A 19,441-nucleotide genomic window follows, 5' to 3' on the forward strand; every position below is an offset into this window, starting at 1 on the left:
AAATGACTGAGCTCTCTCTGGTCCTGGGATGGGAATGAAAACATTTGATTAATAAAGACTTTAACAACCTGTGAACAATGTATGTTGTGATCTTGAATATAGGTAACAGACTGATGACTCACCTGTTTTTATGGACTTCAAGGCATTACTGAAGCTGACAGAAAGGTCACTGGTCTTGTCTCCAAAGTTCTCATTCCAGGTAAACACAATAATCACTGTCATTATTGTCAGAACAGTTAGGGATACATCAAATGGGGCACTGCAAGACAAGAAAAATAAATCATCACAAGGGGTACTACAAAACATGGTAAAAAATGTCACTGGGGGCGATACAAGACAAGGCAAAATATTAGGTCATAGGGGGCGATACAAGACAAGGCAAAATATTAGGTCATAGGGGGCCCTACAAGACAAGGCAAAATATTAGGTCATAGGGGGCGATACAAGACAAGGCAAAATATTAGGTCATAGGGGGCGATACAAGACAAGGCAAAATATTAGGTCATAGGGGGCGATACAAGACAAGGCAAAATATTAGGTCATAGGGGGCAATACAAGACAAGGCAAAATATTAGGTCATAGGGGGCGATACAAGACAAGGCAAAATATTAGGTCACAGGGACCCTACAAGACAAGGCAAAATATTAAGTCACAGGGACCCTACAAGACAAGGCAAAAATATTATGTTGCAGAGGGTATACAACACAAGGAAAAATATTAGGTTACAGGAGGTGCTATATGTCAAGGCAAAATATTACATCAAAAGGGGCACTGCAAGACATTTAAAAGACCAAAAAAAGGAACTAAAAGACAAGACAAAAATCAGGGACCCTACAAGACAAGGCAAAAATATTACGTTGCAGAGGGTATACAACACAAGGAAAAATATTAGGTTACAGGAGGTGCTATATGTCAAGGCAAAATATTACATCAAAAGGGGCACTGCAAGACATTTAAAAGACCAAAAAAGGGAACTAAAAGACAAGACAAAAATCATATTAAAAGAGGCACAAGATGTCATGGCAAAATATTACATCAAAACGTGTTGCAAGACAAGGCAAAATATTACATTTTCCATTAAAAGGTGCAACGCAAGACAACACCATTAAATATTAATGGATTTTTGTCTGTTTATTGCCGAATGATTCTGACTGAGAAAAAGTTCACTACATGGTAAGGATATATAAATATATGTCAACTTACACAAATCCAAATTTGTCGGCAAAGAACTGAGCGACTAACCCAGCAAAAATGGCTACTACAGAGTTTCCAAGTACTGCATGGCTGAAAACGTTTCCAAGGGAATCTTGGCTGAAACCACGCTGTAAGTAAATCATGCAGATTATAAAACATCATTTCCTTAATATATACACTTGGTGAATGTTAAATCTAAAGGCCAAAAATGTCTTTAATTTTTTGGTAATGATTTCTAAAAATTGATCCACTTGTTAATGATAACTTGAACTGTGTGGGGTATAAAAGGTAATATCTAAAAGAGACTACATTGTATTTCAAAAAAAAAATATATATATATACATATCATAAATGTACATGTATGTTAAACAGAACATTTCACCAAACAGTAATTCTGAGACAATGAGCTGTGCATGTTCAAATGTACCATATGTAAAATCCCATCGAAGCCTTTTGTTTTGTTTTCCAACATGCCAACAAGACAGAGGAAAATTGAGTTTCTAGACATATTCCATAAATCATATTATATTTTTCTAAATAGTGTATTTAATGAAGACAAATTTCATACACATAAAAATGACAATACAAGATATAAGATTGCTTACTTTGTGGTGTTCATATACCATCCAGGACTCAAAGGCACTGTACAAGATAGAAGTGGCAATACCACCCAACAAACGTCCAACCATCAGAATGTAGAAGTTGTTAAAATGCTACAAATTAACACAATCAATGTTTTTAATGGAAAGTGTCTTTTATAAAAGAGGTTACTGATATAAATTGAATGTGCTTTTCACATTGGTAAGCATAATGGTTTAGTTGGTCAAATTACTCAAAATACAAGATTTGGTGGCAGGTAAATTAACTTGAGGAGGCAAGAGGGCTCATACTTCAGCAGGACAGAAATAGGAGGGTTATTTCATACATTGTACATGTGATCAAGTTTCAATGTATCAGTTTAAACAGAATTTTACAAAAACTTCCTGTATACCACACAATTTACTAAAAATGTTTCCAGTTCTGTAAGTCATCTTTTAAAGTTAGGAATTAATATTAGAAATAATGGTTTAACAATATAGAAAGTCCATATACAAAATTTGTCCATAAATAATGTATAACAATTTTGTGTCAATGTCCCCTTGCAACTATTGGATTCACATCTAATACAAGCATTATAGGCATAATGTCATCAGAGTCTGACGTTACCTTGGTGATACAGGCGCCGCCATAAAGGATTCCATACAGGATGCAGTTGGCACGGCGACCACTGTATAACACACCAATGAGAACAAGTGTCCTAACAACTATAAAACATTCAACACAACGCCATTAGGACCAATTCTACACACATATAAGTTACTGTGAATTTTTCATGACATGATCGATACTGCTGTCAATGGTATTTCTATTGAACTAAAATCAATAGGTGGTCTTATTATCACACACATATTCATTTCATGACACATTACTAACTATACATGTACCTGAATTACATAACATGATTAAATTTGAAATTATGTGACAAGTTGAAACATTCTCTGATGGGACTATATCATTAAAAGTAATTACAATAATACATTCATCCTACTTTGAATAATCTACAATGTTTGAATAATTCACTTTAAAATGTCTTACAGCAATGCAGAAACAGATAGTCAACATATATATATATATATATGTTGATTATTATATATATATATATATGTGTGTTACAAGACAAGGTATATGCAATCAGGTACTTACTATTTGTCTGCAAAAGATCCAACGATGGTCCCAAATATCAAGCTGGATCCAAAGCCGGCGACAAAGAGGACCTCAATGTCATGGGCAGACATGCCATAACTGTCATACAGAGCGTACACATGTGGTCCTTGAAGCCAGTCTCCAGCTGTAACAGAGATGCTCATTTAACATTGTTGTGGTATCTTCAGATTAATGCTAACTTAACATTGCCTAAATAAACATAATGTCCAGATCTTTGGAAACAGAAAAAAAAAAGGTTACCAATATTTGGAAGTTTATCAATATGTTACTACACTTACTGGTAACAAAATCACCCATCAAACATAGAATCAATGAACTGAGTGTAAAATATGAACAAAGGAAAGATAAACTTGTAGACCTCCAGACAAAAACAATAAATCCAGGTATTTCGAAAGGTGTTCGTCTTCTCCTTCACTGATGAAACCCGCCATGAAAGCCTTGGTCAATCAAAGTAGGTAATGGCATTCCGTTCTCCAATGAGACTATGACAGAAACTATGTATAACTTGATGGTAAGTCAAGGTCATTTCTTGCGACCTTTGTCAGGCTCCCTACCAGGAAGCTACTAGCAAAATAGCATGACTACATTACTTTTGGTTCCTCAAAAGAATTTGTTAAGGAAAAGTTTAATGAAATGGGCAATAGATGAGAAGCCACATAGTGGCATCATGCTCTTCAGTTAGGTGAACTAGAAATTAAGTCACTTTACCGAAGTACAATAACAAAATTGGCCAAAATACTTTCGTTACAACAGAAAATGATAAATTTCAAATTATTATCTTACTTTTCAATTGGGCCAACCCAATCAACTATCAGGAGGGTAAGAACAACTAATAACACAAAATTGAAATCTCTTCATGTTTGGGTGAAGTTTGAACACAATTCTGACCTTTTTTAAATGAAAAAGGAATTCTAAGAATTGTCTTTGATTGGGCCCTATCCCTCCATCACCAGGGGGCAAAGACTCATCATTTATACAAAATTGGTTCCCCTTCCCCTCCTCCCCCTAAGTACACTTCTGAAGAAATAAAGTCATAATACTTCCAACAGAAGAACAATTTCAAAGAGATCATTCTATAATCCCCAAAGCATGTTTGCCCAAATTTTGTCTCAATACTTTTAAGGTTCAACCCAGCAGAAAAATGTTTTTAAAGTCATTCTCCTATTTCTGCATTGGGGCCCCATCTCTCAGATTCAATATTAACACAAAATTGTAATTGGTTTAATATCGCCTGAGACGCTTCTGACCAAATCTGGACAAAAAACTGTCATTCCTAAAGAAGAAGAATTTGATTGAATTGGTTAAATTTCCTCTACAGGGGCCCCTAGAGATCTAGACCCTCCATTCATACAAAATTGGTTTAATTTTAGCCAAGAATGCTTCTTACCAAATCTGGTCAAATCCACACAGTGGTTTGTCACTAGTAGCAGTTGGTAGAAAAAGTTAAAGAACTGACTTAAGCACATAATTAAATAGATTTAACTCACAGACAAGACATTTCTTTATTGCATTTTAATGTACGCTTTGTAACATCAGGTAACTGATCAATACAATTTACAGGGCTACATGTAAGTTGTGACTGTATTCATTTATAGACAGCATGAAAACCTACCTAATAAGCATTTTGATTTCCATAGGCAGATGTCATGCACACATGATAATTGAGTTCTTTCAGAGAGCCAATACTCAGGATCAAGAATATAAATAATTTATTATTATTTCACAGAGCACCAATTCTAAACAGGTATTCTAGATCTTAGGATGGCTCTACCACAGCTGTAGATCTAGCTTCATCTAAGATTATTCTACTTGTGAAATTTGAAAAGGATCCGTCTCGTATTTCTAAAGAAATACCCATAACAAGAATTGTTTAAGAAAAGGACATCCAGTGGACCAGATGGTGGGCTAAAAATATCTTCAATCTACCAAGCTTGTGCTCTCATGCAGACATTTCATGCCTACCCATGCTACAGTCAATAATATGTGATCTAAGGTGCTAGTACAATATAGTGGACCATATGTCACAAGTCCAGAGTTATACATGGTCAACTATGCATACTAGCACTTCCAGTCAAATATTTCTTAATTATACTTAGAGAAAACATTTATAAGTATGTGTTTTATCACATAGTTGTGTCAAGAAATGAAACTCCATACAAATTAAATGCCACTCTGAACGGGTTTTCCAACATCAGACAAAGTTTTGCCGACATATGGTTTGGATATATTTACTGAACACTTTCCATAGAAAAAACACAGTTCATTATATAATATTCAATGGAAAACCATTAAATATACCTACCATATAAACTGCCTTGAGAGAGGCATAATTTTAAGTGCATATATATGCCAATGGCATGATAATTTTTATTATAGAGTAACACATATACTATTGCAAGTATGGGAAAATATCATGTTTCTTTGTAATGATTTGTCACTGAAATCTGCTTTAACTTTAAAAACTAGAAAGTTGAATTATTAAATATATGTATAATTATAACTGCACCAGAAAAAGGTCAGTATCAAACATTATTATTAAAAATCATGGTAATTTTTATTTCAGATAAAATCAGACCTAAGATGACCAGACCAAGAGAACCTAGTGTACCAAAGGAACCATTACAGACTGAGATTAGCCGTAAGTACATCAGTAGTGCAACAGAACCCATGAACAAGTGATTAACCAAAAGTTTCAGGAAGTAGCAGTTATTTGCCACAGGCAATAACCCATACATGATTCTACCAGGTGCTCATGACTGGCTCAAAATACCAGATATTATTATACATTACATTTACTAGGATTAGAAAAAAAATATGATTTGTTCTGCAGTTCTTGTTCTTTTAAAATTGATAACCATATAGTCAAATTAAGTGTTGTACATCACAGCTGTAGACAATTCATTATCTACCTAGTTATATGTGCCACTGTAACACCAGTCTAAGATGACTGAATTCACATGTAAAGTCTAACATTGATGCATGATTTTCATACTCACACAATCGTTTTAAAGTTTCCACATAACATTAGAAAATGTGGCTTTGTTGATCATTTTCCATCCAAATAATGTTTGAATGTTTCACTGGGCACTCATACAAAGATTTATACAAGAGGCACATAGGGCTTGTATAACTTGCCTGATTTTTGCTTTATCCAAACTCAAGAAAAAGGAAAGATTTAAATATTTTATTGTCCATTGGACCCCATCTCTTTAAACAAAATATGGATAAATTTCTATAATTTTGACGGAAGAAGCATTTCAAAGAAGTTGTTCTAGTTCTCATTCTGGGTCCTGTCTATCAGGCCCCATGGATGGCCAGGCCCATCATTTATACAAAACGAAATTCCTTCCTTAAAGGATGTGTGTAACCAAAGTTGGTCAAAATCAGCTTAGTTGATCACGGCAAGTAGTGATTTGTAGGAAAAGTTGACAGATGGATTGATGATGTACACCGCAGTATGCCTTATGCTCACTTGGCATTTCAGTACAATAGAGTTAAAAAATCTTTTCAAAAAATGATGAAGATAGCAGCTGATTTGAAATGAATTTCTTATTTAATATTTGTTTTGACCCTTGAAATTTACAGGGAAACTAGGCACAAAAGACCTCAAGTTAATCTTCCAATATAAGGACTCCACCTAGCATATCTATTGTGTCTGTCTGGGCGTTAACCTGAAATAAACCAGTCCATTACAACAGGATAGCATACTGATTATGGAATGCTATAGCAACCTTTTCAAAAATACAGGTTTACTTTCTTCCTTGGCTATATAGCTATTTCAATATGAATAAATAGCAGATATATGAGGACAGCATGTCTACATCTGTGTACAGATATGAAAGATTTGATTAGTGTTCAATCATGCTTGATATAAACCAAAAACAACATTTTTAACCATTGCAAGGTAGATCTACCTCTACCATTGAATGTCATCAGCAGATACAAATAAGTGAATGTGCTACCTGCTGATTCACATCAGATAGCAAACACTAATTTTAAAACATCAATCTCCATAAATCCGTCATACAGGCAACATATTGTATATCAAGCTTATGCTCATAATCATGTGAACCACCCCTAGTAAGTTGCATACACATGGACTGAGCCGAGTTTATTATTTCATAATTGGTCTAAAACACTTAAGTGTACCTACATCACAGATAATTTGTAGCGTTAATGTATTTGATGTTTATGTCCATGTATTATCTTCATGATTAATGTGTTGTAGTTTCTTTCATGCAATAAAAGAACCTTATAAACTAGCCTGGCTGTTGAGGAATAACTCAACCAAGAGGCTACACTAGTTCTATTACATTTTGATTCATATCAACAAAGCCAACCAGGAAAAAACCTGCCCCATCTTATTAAAAAGGTCAGACTGTTGTAGGAATTCTATATTTGGAATTTAATTGTATGAAATATATACATGTATCACAATTTGAGGATAAATTTACCTTATACGCTCTTGTATACTGGGTCATACTTCAAAGTCAGAACACATAATAACCATGGTAATATTCACAACAGGGTGACAAGAGAATGTTTAGTAAATATTTATACATTTATGTACTTGTGTAATATTTGTCTGTCTAGGGCAGTACACAGATTCTCACTAGATCATTCACACGTGATAAAATTACAACCTTAAGCTTGTGTGCACATTTATTCAAGGAGTAGTTCCACATTTACTTCAGGTAGTGTCAGAAAAAAAATAAGTACATAGCCGGTACTCAAACAAAACTTGCAGTTTTAGTGTGTCGTCCGGAACTGAAATCTTTTTCGGTGCCAACCATTGAATGATTTTATTGGTTCTATGCAAGTCTGATATTTTCTATACCTTTTCTTTCCTACTCTTTTTCCACATATATAATCATTTGATAACAAGGGAATCATGATATGAAATCTAAAAAAGAAATAAAAATCCAAGATGGCCTCAAGTCACCATTTGATTTCTGGCGCAGACACTGAAATCAAACGAGCTTCTCAAAAAGAAAAAAATGACAACAAACCAACTATCAAAGAAAAGATAACTGGCTGTTTGCTAATCTGTTTCACTGATCAGTCTCAAAATTAAATGGGCAAAGCTGGGGACCATGAGGCACACACATAATAGGTGTAAGAAATATCCCTCAAGTTCTTCTCCAGAAATACTGAAAACAAACTTCAATTGTCACTGGCCATCTATTTTCATTTTGTTTCACTGATCAGACTCAAAATTCCATAGGCACGGCAATGGACAGAACGGAAACCTACATAAGAAAGCTTGAAATAGATTTTTTTCCCAATACTTCAATGGAAAAAAGGTAGCATGGGTTGCTCAGGAACAGACAGACCATAGATAAAATAGCCAACAGTATGACAAAAAATTGAATTGATATACAGTCAGAGATCTACAGCTACATTTTTGTATAAACACAACCCAACTGATGAAGCTATCACTTTTCATATGTTTTCATTAAATATGAAGAAGTTTTATAAGTACACTGTATGGTTCTCAAATTGCTAGACTTTCCATACACATAGTACCTTTATAATCTATTTGGTTTTTCCAAAGTATATTTCGTACAGTGGACCTGCGATAATCTGGACGCCAGTAGTCCACACAACTCACAATCCAGAAAGAAATTTCAAAATGTTAATTGTACTCACCAGTCCGGAAACTGGAATTCCGGTTCAAAAAAATACTTTCGGGTAATGGAATGGACTTAAGTGATATTTCTGCAATAGTTTGGACATTTTTTTCTAACAGCATGATAAGCCACAGGTGTACAGAATACTAGTTACTGATTGACACTGTGCAGTAATAGCAACCACTGCCAGATCATTGCCTGAAGTGTTAACCTGTGGAACTTATGTCAGAGTTAACAAAGCCTCTATACACCTTCAAATGAATAAGTCATAAAGAAAACTTGGAAGAATCTCTTGGTCTGTTTTTAAATATTTGATAATTAATTCTGAATTACTTAGTATTTACGCATGACAAGTGCTGGATCTTTACCGAGAGAAACACCTGAAGAACCAGAGGTGTATAGAGTACCGATGGACATTGTGTGTAATCATTATATTGAGAGACCACTGCCAGATCATTGCCTGAGGTGTTAACCTGTAGAACTCATATCAGTGTCAACAATCTATACAGGGAAAAGTCTTTGATCATTAATTCTGAATTATCAAATATTTATATGTGACAAGTTCTTGGTTTATACAGAGGGAAATGTTGTTGCTGTTTGTTATTGTTATTTTTTAGGATTTGGAATGTTGACTGTAACCAAGATATTCAAACATTTAGATTAGACAAAAATATATATTTTCAGTCTCTTAATTCTGAGAAATTGTCTTATTAATTGGTAAATTAATATCTGAATTGTGTCAAAACACACATAAATACACTATACGTAGTGCATATCATATTCAGACAACATGAAATTCCCAGTGACAAACACATGGAAAGTTTATTATTTTACAACAGAATATAGGTAGTTTACGTGGAAGGGAACTCAAAAGATCGAGGATATTAACACAATCATTGCCAGTGCTCCACTTGCAAACAGCTGTGTTTTTTATATTGAATTTTAATCAAATGATTGTTTTAATTTTAGAATCTTTTATGAATAAAACCTGAATTGGATTATGAGGTAAACATGACACTGAGGTCCATGATGACTAATGATTATACAAAAGATACACAAGAAGCAATAACAATTGTTTTTGTTTTTAAAGTCACTACATTCTCTTCTGTTATTTTGGATATAATGCCAAATGGGCACAGATACTCCATAACAATACATTAGGTGAGGTTTCCCAGATGTATTTCACTGACCATTGTCGCCTTCATCATTACGCTAAACCATGTGATGAGTCAAAACAACACACGGAAAGCCTCCGCCTTACAGCGCAAGCGCACAACCAAATCTCGCACTCGATACATTTCCTTCGAGAAGACAATAGGACGTGCGTGGTATCACGAGAACTGCGGGAGTTTCCAGTCTCTGTGTTATATACGTCTCTGTTCATATCGAGCAGGCATTCAAAAAATCACCTGCGATATTAAACTCCAATGAATAACAACTTTAATGTTATATCACCATGCATCATACTTGATTGTGTGAAAATTGTAAATGTTTTTTTACAGTCCTAGCATTTGCTAAATTGAACATAGGATAGTATCACAATCGTTACATGACTATTGCAATAATTTTAACATTGCAATGATATAGTGATAGCTTTTTTGGCCTCAATAGTCACCCCTACATAAAGTATGTTAAAAAATTTGAGTGAGTCCCAGGGGAAAAACACAAGACAAAGACTGAAATATCTGAGTCCCAAAAATCCCTTAATGCTATTATATAATGGCATTCAGATGTACATCATATCATCCATGCTATCCAGTGTGATCAGGCTATCAATGCCTGCTGGCAAGAATAAAGCTTCCTTCTCCTTGAGCAATAATTTCAGTTTTATCATAATTATCAGTGACTTTATACCCATTGTTTAAATCCGTTCTAATCATGCAAGAGATATGTCACTGAGAAAATATCTTTTGAAAATAAAAACAAAATTAAATTCCCGAAATATCCTCTCATAAATCATGCATAAACTATTAAGTGGTCAAACGGGTCTTCATTTAAATATATCATTGCTTGAATTCCGAGCTGGCCACGGAGTCAGTGGTATCAAAAACAAAGCCTACTTATCATTCCTGTCCCCCAAATCTTATAAATAATCACACGAATCAAATAGCATACGGTAAAATAAAACTACAAGACTTAACATGATGGTTGTGCACTCACCCATAGCCAACATGTACACTACCAGATAGATCCTCTGAAACTGCTTGAAGCTGGCATCTCCCACGGTCGGCAAGGACGTACGTGTGTAAACAAACAGTAGTATGCATATTACACTCAAAAGTGCAAACCCTGATATAAAGATATTCATAATAAAAGAAGAAGTTTCTCAATATGTCCACCTCTTTCAGATTGCTGTCATTCCGCCAGTTCTGGCACCTTAAGACCTGAAACGTCTCCCGGAAGCCGAAGGGACGTAACTGTGAAACTACTCAGCGTCTCTGTCGCTTAGGGGCACACGCACATATGTACAATATACACGATCGATTCCCTTAAGTCGTATAAGCGTGTAAGTAAGCCTTTTACAGCAAACTAATACGAGTTACTTTCCAATCAATGCAAGTACGTGCAACTTTTGATAGATAAAATTCTATCAAGTGAAAACCATGGATTTTAAATTAAGCCTAGATTTTGTTATGAAATTGGTTCTAATTGGAATTCCTACATTTATTGACTTTATATTAATATATATATATATTTAATTAAGTAACCTAATTTAACAATTTCCTATCATTTTCTTCCTGCAGTTTGTATTGCCAGAGTACATAGAGGTATGTCTTATTAACTCACGTAGCGGACATGAAAGACAAGCGCGAAAGACATCACTAATATGGTGATGAGGTAACTGTTTTATTTGAAAAAAGGTAATAAATATATTTCTCACCAGTACATTAGAAGTTAAGCATTATGGCTAAATAGCTGATGACTGGGTAACGAAATGGCCGTCGGATTCTGTCAAAAACAATTTTAATATAACTGGCCAGTGTGAAATATCATGTACATATATCTAGTGGTATTATTGATTGATATGTCCCTGGGACATGTTGCAATGTTTTACCTTGTTATGTCACATTATTTAGCATTTACTATTTAACATCTAAACACATGAGATCTCGCGAGAGTTAGAGGGTGGTTCTCTATGGGCGGAGCACCCGTTCTACGTCCAACTCATACATCAGAACTTAAGTGTGGTAAAGGCATAGTTATTGTAAATATTTACCAACATTGTTTACATGTTTAATGTTTATAATTTCATGTATGTCAATATTAAACTTTTAAAATGATTGGACATCTACTATCGTCAACCATACCTTCATTTGCTTTCAATAACATATTCATCGAAATCTTCAATTATTCAACTTGTAATAATAAGTTTTGATAGTACTATTGACCGTTCCGTTATAAAATGGGATATTATCAGTAAGTGCATTCTGGGTAAATGCTGTAATTTCTATTTATTTTGTTATTTTTTAACTGTAGTGAATTAACGTTATCCATGATGTAAAAAATGCATTGTATAATTTATTTATCAGGGAATATGGCTTACCTCTCAAATACAGTTTGCAATTTCCTTCACCTCACTTTACTCGGAAAAAATGGTAGAGATTCTATTTTTTTGCAATAAACATCGGATAAGTTATATATAATTCAAAAAGCTAAAAAGATATAGTAACGCTATAAATAAAACAAGTTCTTGTTATTAAAATTACATAGTTGAACTTCTCATGTTTTAATTACAATTATATTCAAGACCGAATGTTTTATTGTAAATAACGCAGCGATCAAACTCCTGACCAAATTAATTATGTTGTTATACTGGCATCTGCCATTGTATACATATATATATGTATCTATAATTATAAAGAATACTTTATCAGCATAATACCAAAAATGCAAAATAATTTCTCATTTTGCAATTTTGAATAATATATTGGTCTGTTCACATTCTTGTATCTGTTATTTAATGATTTGCTGAAGTTTTTTTTTTCAGCTCAAACTGTATTCAGCTAGAAACATTGCTATGGGAAAACAAGTATTAATAAATAGACTTATTACTGAGGGTAGGATATCGGTGGAAACATTCAAAAAGTTTGCGGTTAATTTACTGAAGTAATGCACAATATCATTTTTTCTTTCATACATGAAACAAGAAATTATTACTCAAATTGTAAAATTATAGTAATATTACCTCGGTAATACAATTTTACTGCAAACAGAAAGATGAAAAATACTAAATTAAATTAACACATTTTTTTGAGAAACGCACTAGTTATCTCCCTTCACACACGATCTTTTCATATCACGGGTCTATGGCTTCTGTTTTTTGTTTTTGTTTTTTTTTCAAATATGAGATTTGATTTAGACTCAGTGCTCAGTGCTTTAGCCGATCGTCAGAAACCCAAGAGACCCGGATCCATGTGTCAAATTGGGAAACAGAAGAGTCTCGCGGGTTTCCAACGATACGACCTATTCTGCTAACTTCAGATTGAATTCATGAATTTGCAAAATTTCGGGAGAATGCTATAAAATGTTCACAGACAATGTCAGCTGAGTTGCATTTGAGGAAAAGATCATTCCTGTTCTAATCAGATATACGATTATTGAGAACATTTGAGAGTCTGCCCTGTACGTAGATTTAAAAGCAAATTAATATACAACTAATATCACACGAGAATCAATACTAGAAAGTGTTCGAGTTAAAAGAATAAGGTCGAGTCAGATGGATCTACTTGGCCCAGGACGAATGGGTTCATAACATCCAAAAGAACATAGTTCGTAGATACATTTAATAAGTCGACATTTAGATCACCAGTAATTATTGTATTTGGTGAGATATCGATATTACTGTTAATAGAGGTATGTAGGTTTTCCCAGAAAGGTGAAACAGAATGCTTTGTCCTGGAAGCAGTGCCAACGATAGAAAATGGATAATATGACATTTAAATAGATTTCAAATTACCTCATCACTGGTGAAATTTCAAATTCGATAAGCAATTGGCTTATTGGAGAGATGTTTATAACACGTGTTTTACACGTCTCTGCTTATTGTTAGTATATACCAAAATACCTCCACCACCAAATTCCTATAAAGTCGATAAGGTTGATGAAATACAGTTATATGTAGGTCATCTGTAGTTATAATAATATCTAAATGAGTTGTTGTTAAACGTATAATTCCGTGTAATCAGCGCCTTTATTGTCTATGTAACCCAATATATCCGTAATAATAAAAATCAACCAGCAATAAAATTACTGAATACACAAAAGTTTGGAAACACGAAAATATTGATAAGTTTGACAGATTAATTAAGCATGAAAGTTAAAACTGACATATATCGAGAATTCATAAAATCATTTGGAAGTTAATGACATAAAACTGAAGAATTTTATCACACATATAACTGTAGTTCTTTGTTTAAATTATACCAACGTTTTGTAACACTATTATTTGACAGATGTAAGAATTATTCACTGACGAATAAACAGAAAGAAAAGTTTACAAGATACCGAATCGATATCATACGTTGACATTGTGTAATCCAGCAATATATTTGGTTCACTTGTGTCATTGTTGAGGAAAGAATCCTCGGTGGAGACATTCAAGATGAAAGATGATATGTAAGAAAGACAATATGCCATTTTTGTATAATTTGTCTTACTCCTCAATATTACCAATCCGCTTTCATCATTTATAATCAGCTTGTGTGCAGATAATTGTATTTTGCAAATATTCATGTTTATATTCATCGAAATTTAGGCAAGTTATATTGATTTCAAAATTACTCACAATTGGTATAACTCCATCGTTAAAAAGAAACTATATCACAAATCTTTTCCTTAAATGTTCCACCATTACTACACCAAGAGTTCCGATATAGACTAACATCAATCCAGTTACGGACTCTTGAAAAGAAGAACGCGCAGTAAGTAGCTCGTGGTTGTTTTTATCATAATTTGATTTTTTATTTCTAACTTTACTTTTGCTCTGCAGATAACAACCTAATTTATTTCGAAATAAGATTTTTCACGAAATTGTCAGTATTGCATAAGAATAAGCGACGTAGTACCAAAGGCCATATCATTACGCACAAACTGATGAACAAATCACTCGTAGGTACATAACAAGCCAATCCAAGTTCGGAATAGTTTTTTTCTTTCTTTTTTGTACAAACAGGTACACACACTTATGGCTGTTGTACTAGTACATGGTATTTCCTTCACACTCAATAGTTATTTCCTAAAGGTTACAAAACCACTCACTAAAGCTCGTATTTTTTGTAACTTTTGAAATATAATTAGTGTGAATGAAATACCATGATGCATAACTATTCGTTACAAGCACATCCAGTCATACCACCAGTTTGTTTAATAGTCAAGAAAAATAAAATCAATTAATCAAGTCAATAAATCAATAAATATATTTGCTGTTTATTATGACGACATATGATTACAATTTTTACATAACCTTTTATACCACAACCACTAGCTGTATAACTTCTATTTACACCAGGTCTAACCACTTATTATTGTAACATAATATGTATTTCCTCACATTTTTGAAGCAATACAACGAGTTTTGCCTCCTTAATTTTGATCACTTAATTTAACTTGATTTTATGAATATAATCAATCAAACTCGTAAAATATGGCACAGATAATAAGTTCTATTTTTTCACAGAGAGACAATAATGAATCAAGAAGTCAATTGAATATTTTGTGAATTAGTTCCGAAACTTAATAATTTATATGATTAAATATAGTTTGCTCATATATAAATAGACTGAATCATGGTTTACACCATAATCCAGATATTCAGTGCTGAAAGTGGAAACCGCTCTCTTATTTACATCTAGTGATTAAGTTTAATTAATTATTTAGTTGTACTGTATCCGATTCTAATATTTTTTATTGAATAATGTAATCCACTTACGTGTCTTTTGTTCAGTCTTATGTGTCTTTTGTTCGGTCTTATGTTTCTTTTGTTCAGGCTTATGTGTCTTTTGTTCAGTCTTATGTGTCTTTTGTTCAGTCTTATGTGTCTTTTGTTCAGTCTTATGTGTCTTTTGTTCAGTCTTATGTGTCTTTTGTTCAGTCTTATATGTCTTTTGTTCAGTCTCATGTGTCTTTTGTTTAGTCTTTTGTTCAGTCTTATATGTCTTTTGTTCAGTCTTATATGTCTTTTGTTCAGTCTTATGTGTCTTTGGTCAGTCTTTTGTTCAGTCTTATATTCAGTCTTATGTATTAATTGCTTCAGAATGGTTAGTATAACATTTACAAATCAGAATCAAATATCTGGAACCTGGCCCCACTTGTATAAAACATCTCAACTTGAGATTTCCTCAAGTCGAGATTTTCCTCTGCTGATATCTCCTCAAAAGCGGCTTGTATAAAATTTTCTCATGGAACAGGAGGAAGTCCTCGGCTAGGAGGTCCTGAAATTCCTTGAGGAATTTTCATACAAGATATTTTCAAGGACATATTAGCTGAGGAAAATCTGGGCTTAAGGAAATCTGAAATTGAGATATTTTATACAAGTGGGGCCTGATTAAGAAGTTGAAACTTGATGAATAATTAATACTTTCATTTTCTAACGCTTTTCGTTGTCTTTTCTCAGCATATTGGATTCCGATACTTACTAATTCTTATGTAAAATAGCGTTTTCTTATCCGTTCGGATTCTGAGTAAGGAGCCCATATCCTAGCATACAGAATTTGCACTTCCTCTATCGATTTCCCTTTGATAATGATTTGACTTGTTTGAGTATTCCAAAGTGACACACATTTTAAACTTCACAAGTGTAGCTAAGAATAATGATCAAGATAATCCTTGAGACAAACCTTTCGCTGTATAGTAAGTTTCATTATGTAAAACAGTTAATTTGACAACAAAATCTTTACTCTTCAATAACTTCTACAAGCAGATACGAATTAAAAAAAAAACTGAATAAAAATTAACAGCACTCGGCAATGAACGAATATTATGTTGTTTACATCTAATGATGCTGAAAAAACTATTCCAAGTGAATCCGGTTTGTATATTTTTAATCTGCTGAAGGAAATTAGGATATCGGTTTACAATAGGATAGGCAATGGGTGTAAGCTCCCTGAAGTATATGTATTTCTTGATATCAGAAAAAAGTCCCCACTATATTATCGATTTTTCTGGCAATATTTAAATTAATAAACGAACTAGATATTTTTTTTAATTAATCGGCAATATCATATAAAGAATTTGTTATATCACACATAGAGACGTCACGTGTAATATATCAAGATAATGGTAATGTATACTACATAATACATCTGACAAAAATCAGGATAACTTATAGAATTTAAAACAAAGAATCACTATTGAATGGGAGTATATCATTGACGTAATTCCGTACGCAGAGTGCTTGGGGCCCTTCTTATATATATATATATATATAAACTCAAGCATCACGGAGATCGATCATGCACGAATACGTGTGTCTGTACAAGTATTTGAGTCTAGTGCACAAAGATTGTATAAAACATAGATAGTGACCTGTCATTCCACATCATACGTCAAATGTATATTTAAAAATCTCACCTGATTCTAACCCTCCTGCTAAGGTGTGGAGTATAATGTGTCTCGTGTCTTAAATCGTCATGAACTGTTTCGTAGAGCATGTTTAACATAATCAATGAATGAATAATTTAAGCTTGTTTCATTTCCAAAATTTTAAAGATCTGGCATTAAAATGTGATTTTGAAATACAAGATTATTTTAAACTTTAAGGAAATTCATATGTTTTATAATTGAATATCTAAAAGAAGAAAGAAAAAATACGTTAAATTAGAACCTGATTTTGACATTAACCAGCTAACAAAGTCAGAAACATACAGACCATGACGGTTTGACAAGGTGACCAGTCATATTCTTTAATAACCTGTAGTGTTTCTAGCTTTGTATATACGCCGGTAATTGATTTAACCCCTCATTACCATGTACATTCACTCTGATGTCAACTATATATAAACTGGGAAAAGTTCATACGTGTAGTTGTGGTGTGGAACACCTGGCCAGACAGACAGGTAATAACTCTTAACTTCATTGTTAACTTTTCTATGTATTGAGATTGATATCGGTAAGTAAGTGTTAGACATAAGGACGGTTAGAATATTTATTGTTTTGAATATTTATTATTACAAAACTATCTGCTTTGAAAAAGTTCGATGTCTAGATAATGATCGATTCCATTACAAATTATACTATTAAAACTAAGACTGTAACGTCTATCAGTTTATGTTATCAATATATATATAAATCCAATTAAGCAACTTAAAAGAAGAAACTAATTCAACGAAAATTCAAATCATTGATTGATATTCTTTGAAAGGTTCATATCTAGGATGAATTCCATTATAATTATCAGTATTTTGAATTAATTTACATTCATATATTATTTGAAAGAGAATGAGTTCCATAGCGACCGAAGAGTGTTTTTAACGCTTAAAGATTTTTCAATAGATAATTTATTTTCATTTTTCAATGACGATTGGGAAATTGAAGCAGAAAAGCTTAGAAATATTGAAACATACTGAATAATGCTTTAAAATTAATAAATTTTAATTAGTATGTCAGTAGTATGCTAATTACAAGATATATATAGGTACCAACTTGGAGTTGTTAAGAAATTTTAACATCTGATAGAATTGTATGAAAGACAAATGAATTAATTGCCCCTTTTAATAACAATTATAGACAGCAGAGCTAGATAATGAACTATTAAATCATACAGTTATTTCGTCCGTCTACTGAGAACTGATATTTTCTATGATATAAAGTCAGATAACTGACAATTATTAACAACAAATGGCACCCATCATATTGTTTGTTTCAAACATCGCCAGGTAATGTATGTCACGGACGCAGTAATCTATTAACAGTGTTGATAGAGTTAGAAGATATAAACATTCTTTATATGGAAATAATTACTTAGCAAAGAGTAGATCAGAAGTTCATGATGCATTTCATTCACCATTAAGTTATACGATATCGATTCGTTTCTCCAGTCAGATGCTAGAAGTTATCAGGTGATTAGCCCACACATTTGATAATTTCTTTTTAAGACTAAAGCCTCGCATGTGGACCAACAGGAGTGATATTCAATTTGGTATCATAATGGTTGTGAAAAGATTACTCTACCTTCAAACAATCTTTAAATCTAAATTGATGCTTCATAATGGTTCAAAATGCATTGATATATTAGATGGTGTGACAAAGTCACTAATTGAATAGAAAGACAACAAGAATAATAACAAAACAACGGAAAATTTATCAATATCGTCTTTCCGTTGCCGTTATTAAGTCAATTTTCTCAGCATTAGGTAGAAATTGTAACTTAAATGTTTAGATATGACACAATAGAAAACCTGATATATTATGATTTCTTGCTATAAAATTTAGAATACGACATACCCATTTTATCCGGGTTACTTTTTCATGCGTATTCATAAGTTCTCCACGATAAAAAAAACAATAGAATGATTATTTAACACAAGTTTCCTTGAATATTACGAAAATTGCTTATATATCATCTAGACAAACAATATGGACAAAAATGCAGAAATGCCATTCGCATCTCTTGTGTCATACAAAACTACAACTGAATGTTAATACCAACCTCGAAAACCCAATTCATTCAAAAAGTGATCAGGTTAAGAAAATTCACTCGACGTTCATCTAAAAATTATCAGATATATGAAAATTACGGTTTTTATTTAATTATTGGGAAGTGCATCTTCCCATCTGAATTTTGACATTGTTTTCTATTATTTCGATCGCTTCTAAATTCAGGCGCTTAACATCACTGACAAGTCTTAGAAAGACGA

The 19,441-nt window shown here is 33.0% G+C and overlaps 1 protein-coding gene across 1 annotated transcript in view; it reads right to left on the reverse strand.

The window, feature by feature from the left end:
- LOC132545241 (molybdate-anion transporter-like) overlaps positions 1-10,911 on the reverse strand; it is a 30,929-nt gene extending 20,018 nt beyond the window's left edge. The window contains exons 1-6 of the mRNA XM_060208917.1: positions 10,749-10,911; positions 2,938-3,082; positions 2,401-2,461; positions 1,800-1,907; positions 1,204-1,322; positions 123-259 (exon numbers count right to left, since the gene is read on the reverse strand). Of these exons, the coding sequence (XP_060064900.1) occupies positions 123-259; positions 1,204-1,322; positions 1,800-1,907; positions 2,401-2,461; positions 2,938-3,082; positions 10,749-10,896 (718 nt within the window). The 5' untranslated portion in view covers positions 10,897-10,911. The remainder of the gene's footprint in view (positions 1-122; positions 260-1,203; positions 1,323-1,799; positions 1,908-2,400; positions 2,462-2,937; positions 3,083-10,748) is intronic.
- Between the last annotated feature and the right edge of the window lie 8,530 nt (positions 10,912-19,441).

This window comes from Ylistrum balloti, unplaced genomic scaffold (genome assembly GCF_031769215.1).
Source record: "Ylistrum balloti isolate Yb309-2 unplaced genomic scaffold, AGI_CSIRO_Ybal_v1 Utg369832, whole genome shotgun sequence".
In the NCBI taxonomy this organism is placed as follows: domain Eukaryota; kingdom Metazoa; phylum Mollusca; class Bivalvia; order Pectinida; family Pectinidae; genus Ylistrum; species Ylistrum balloti.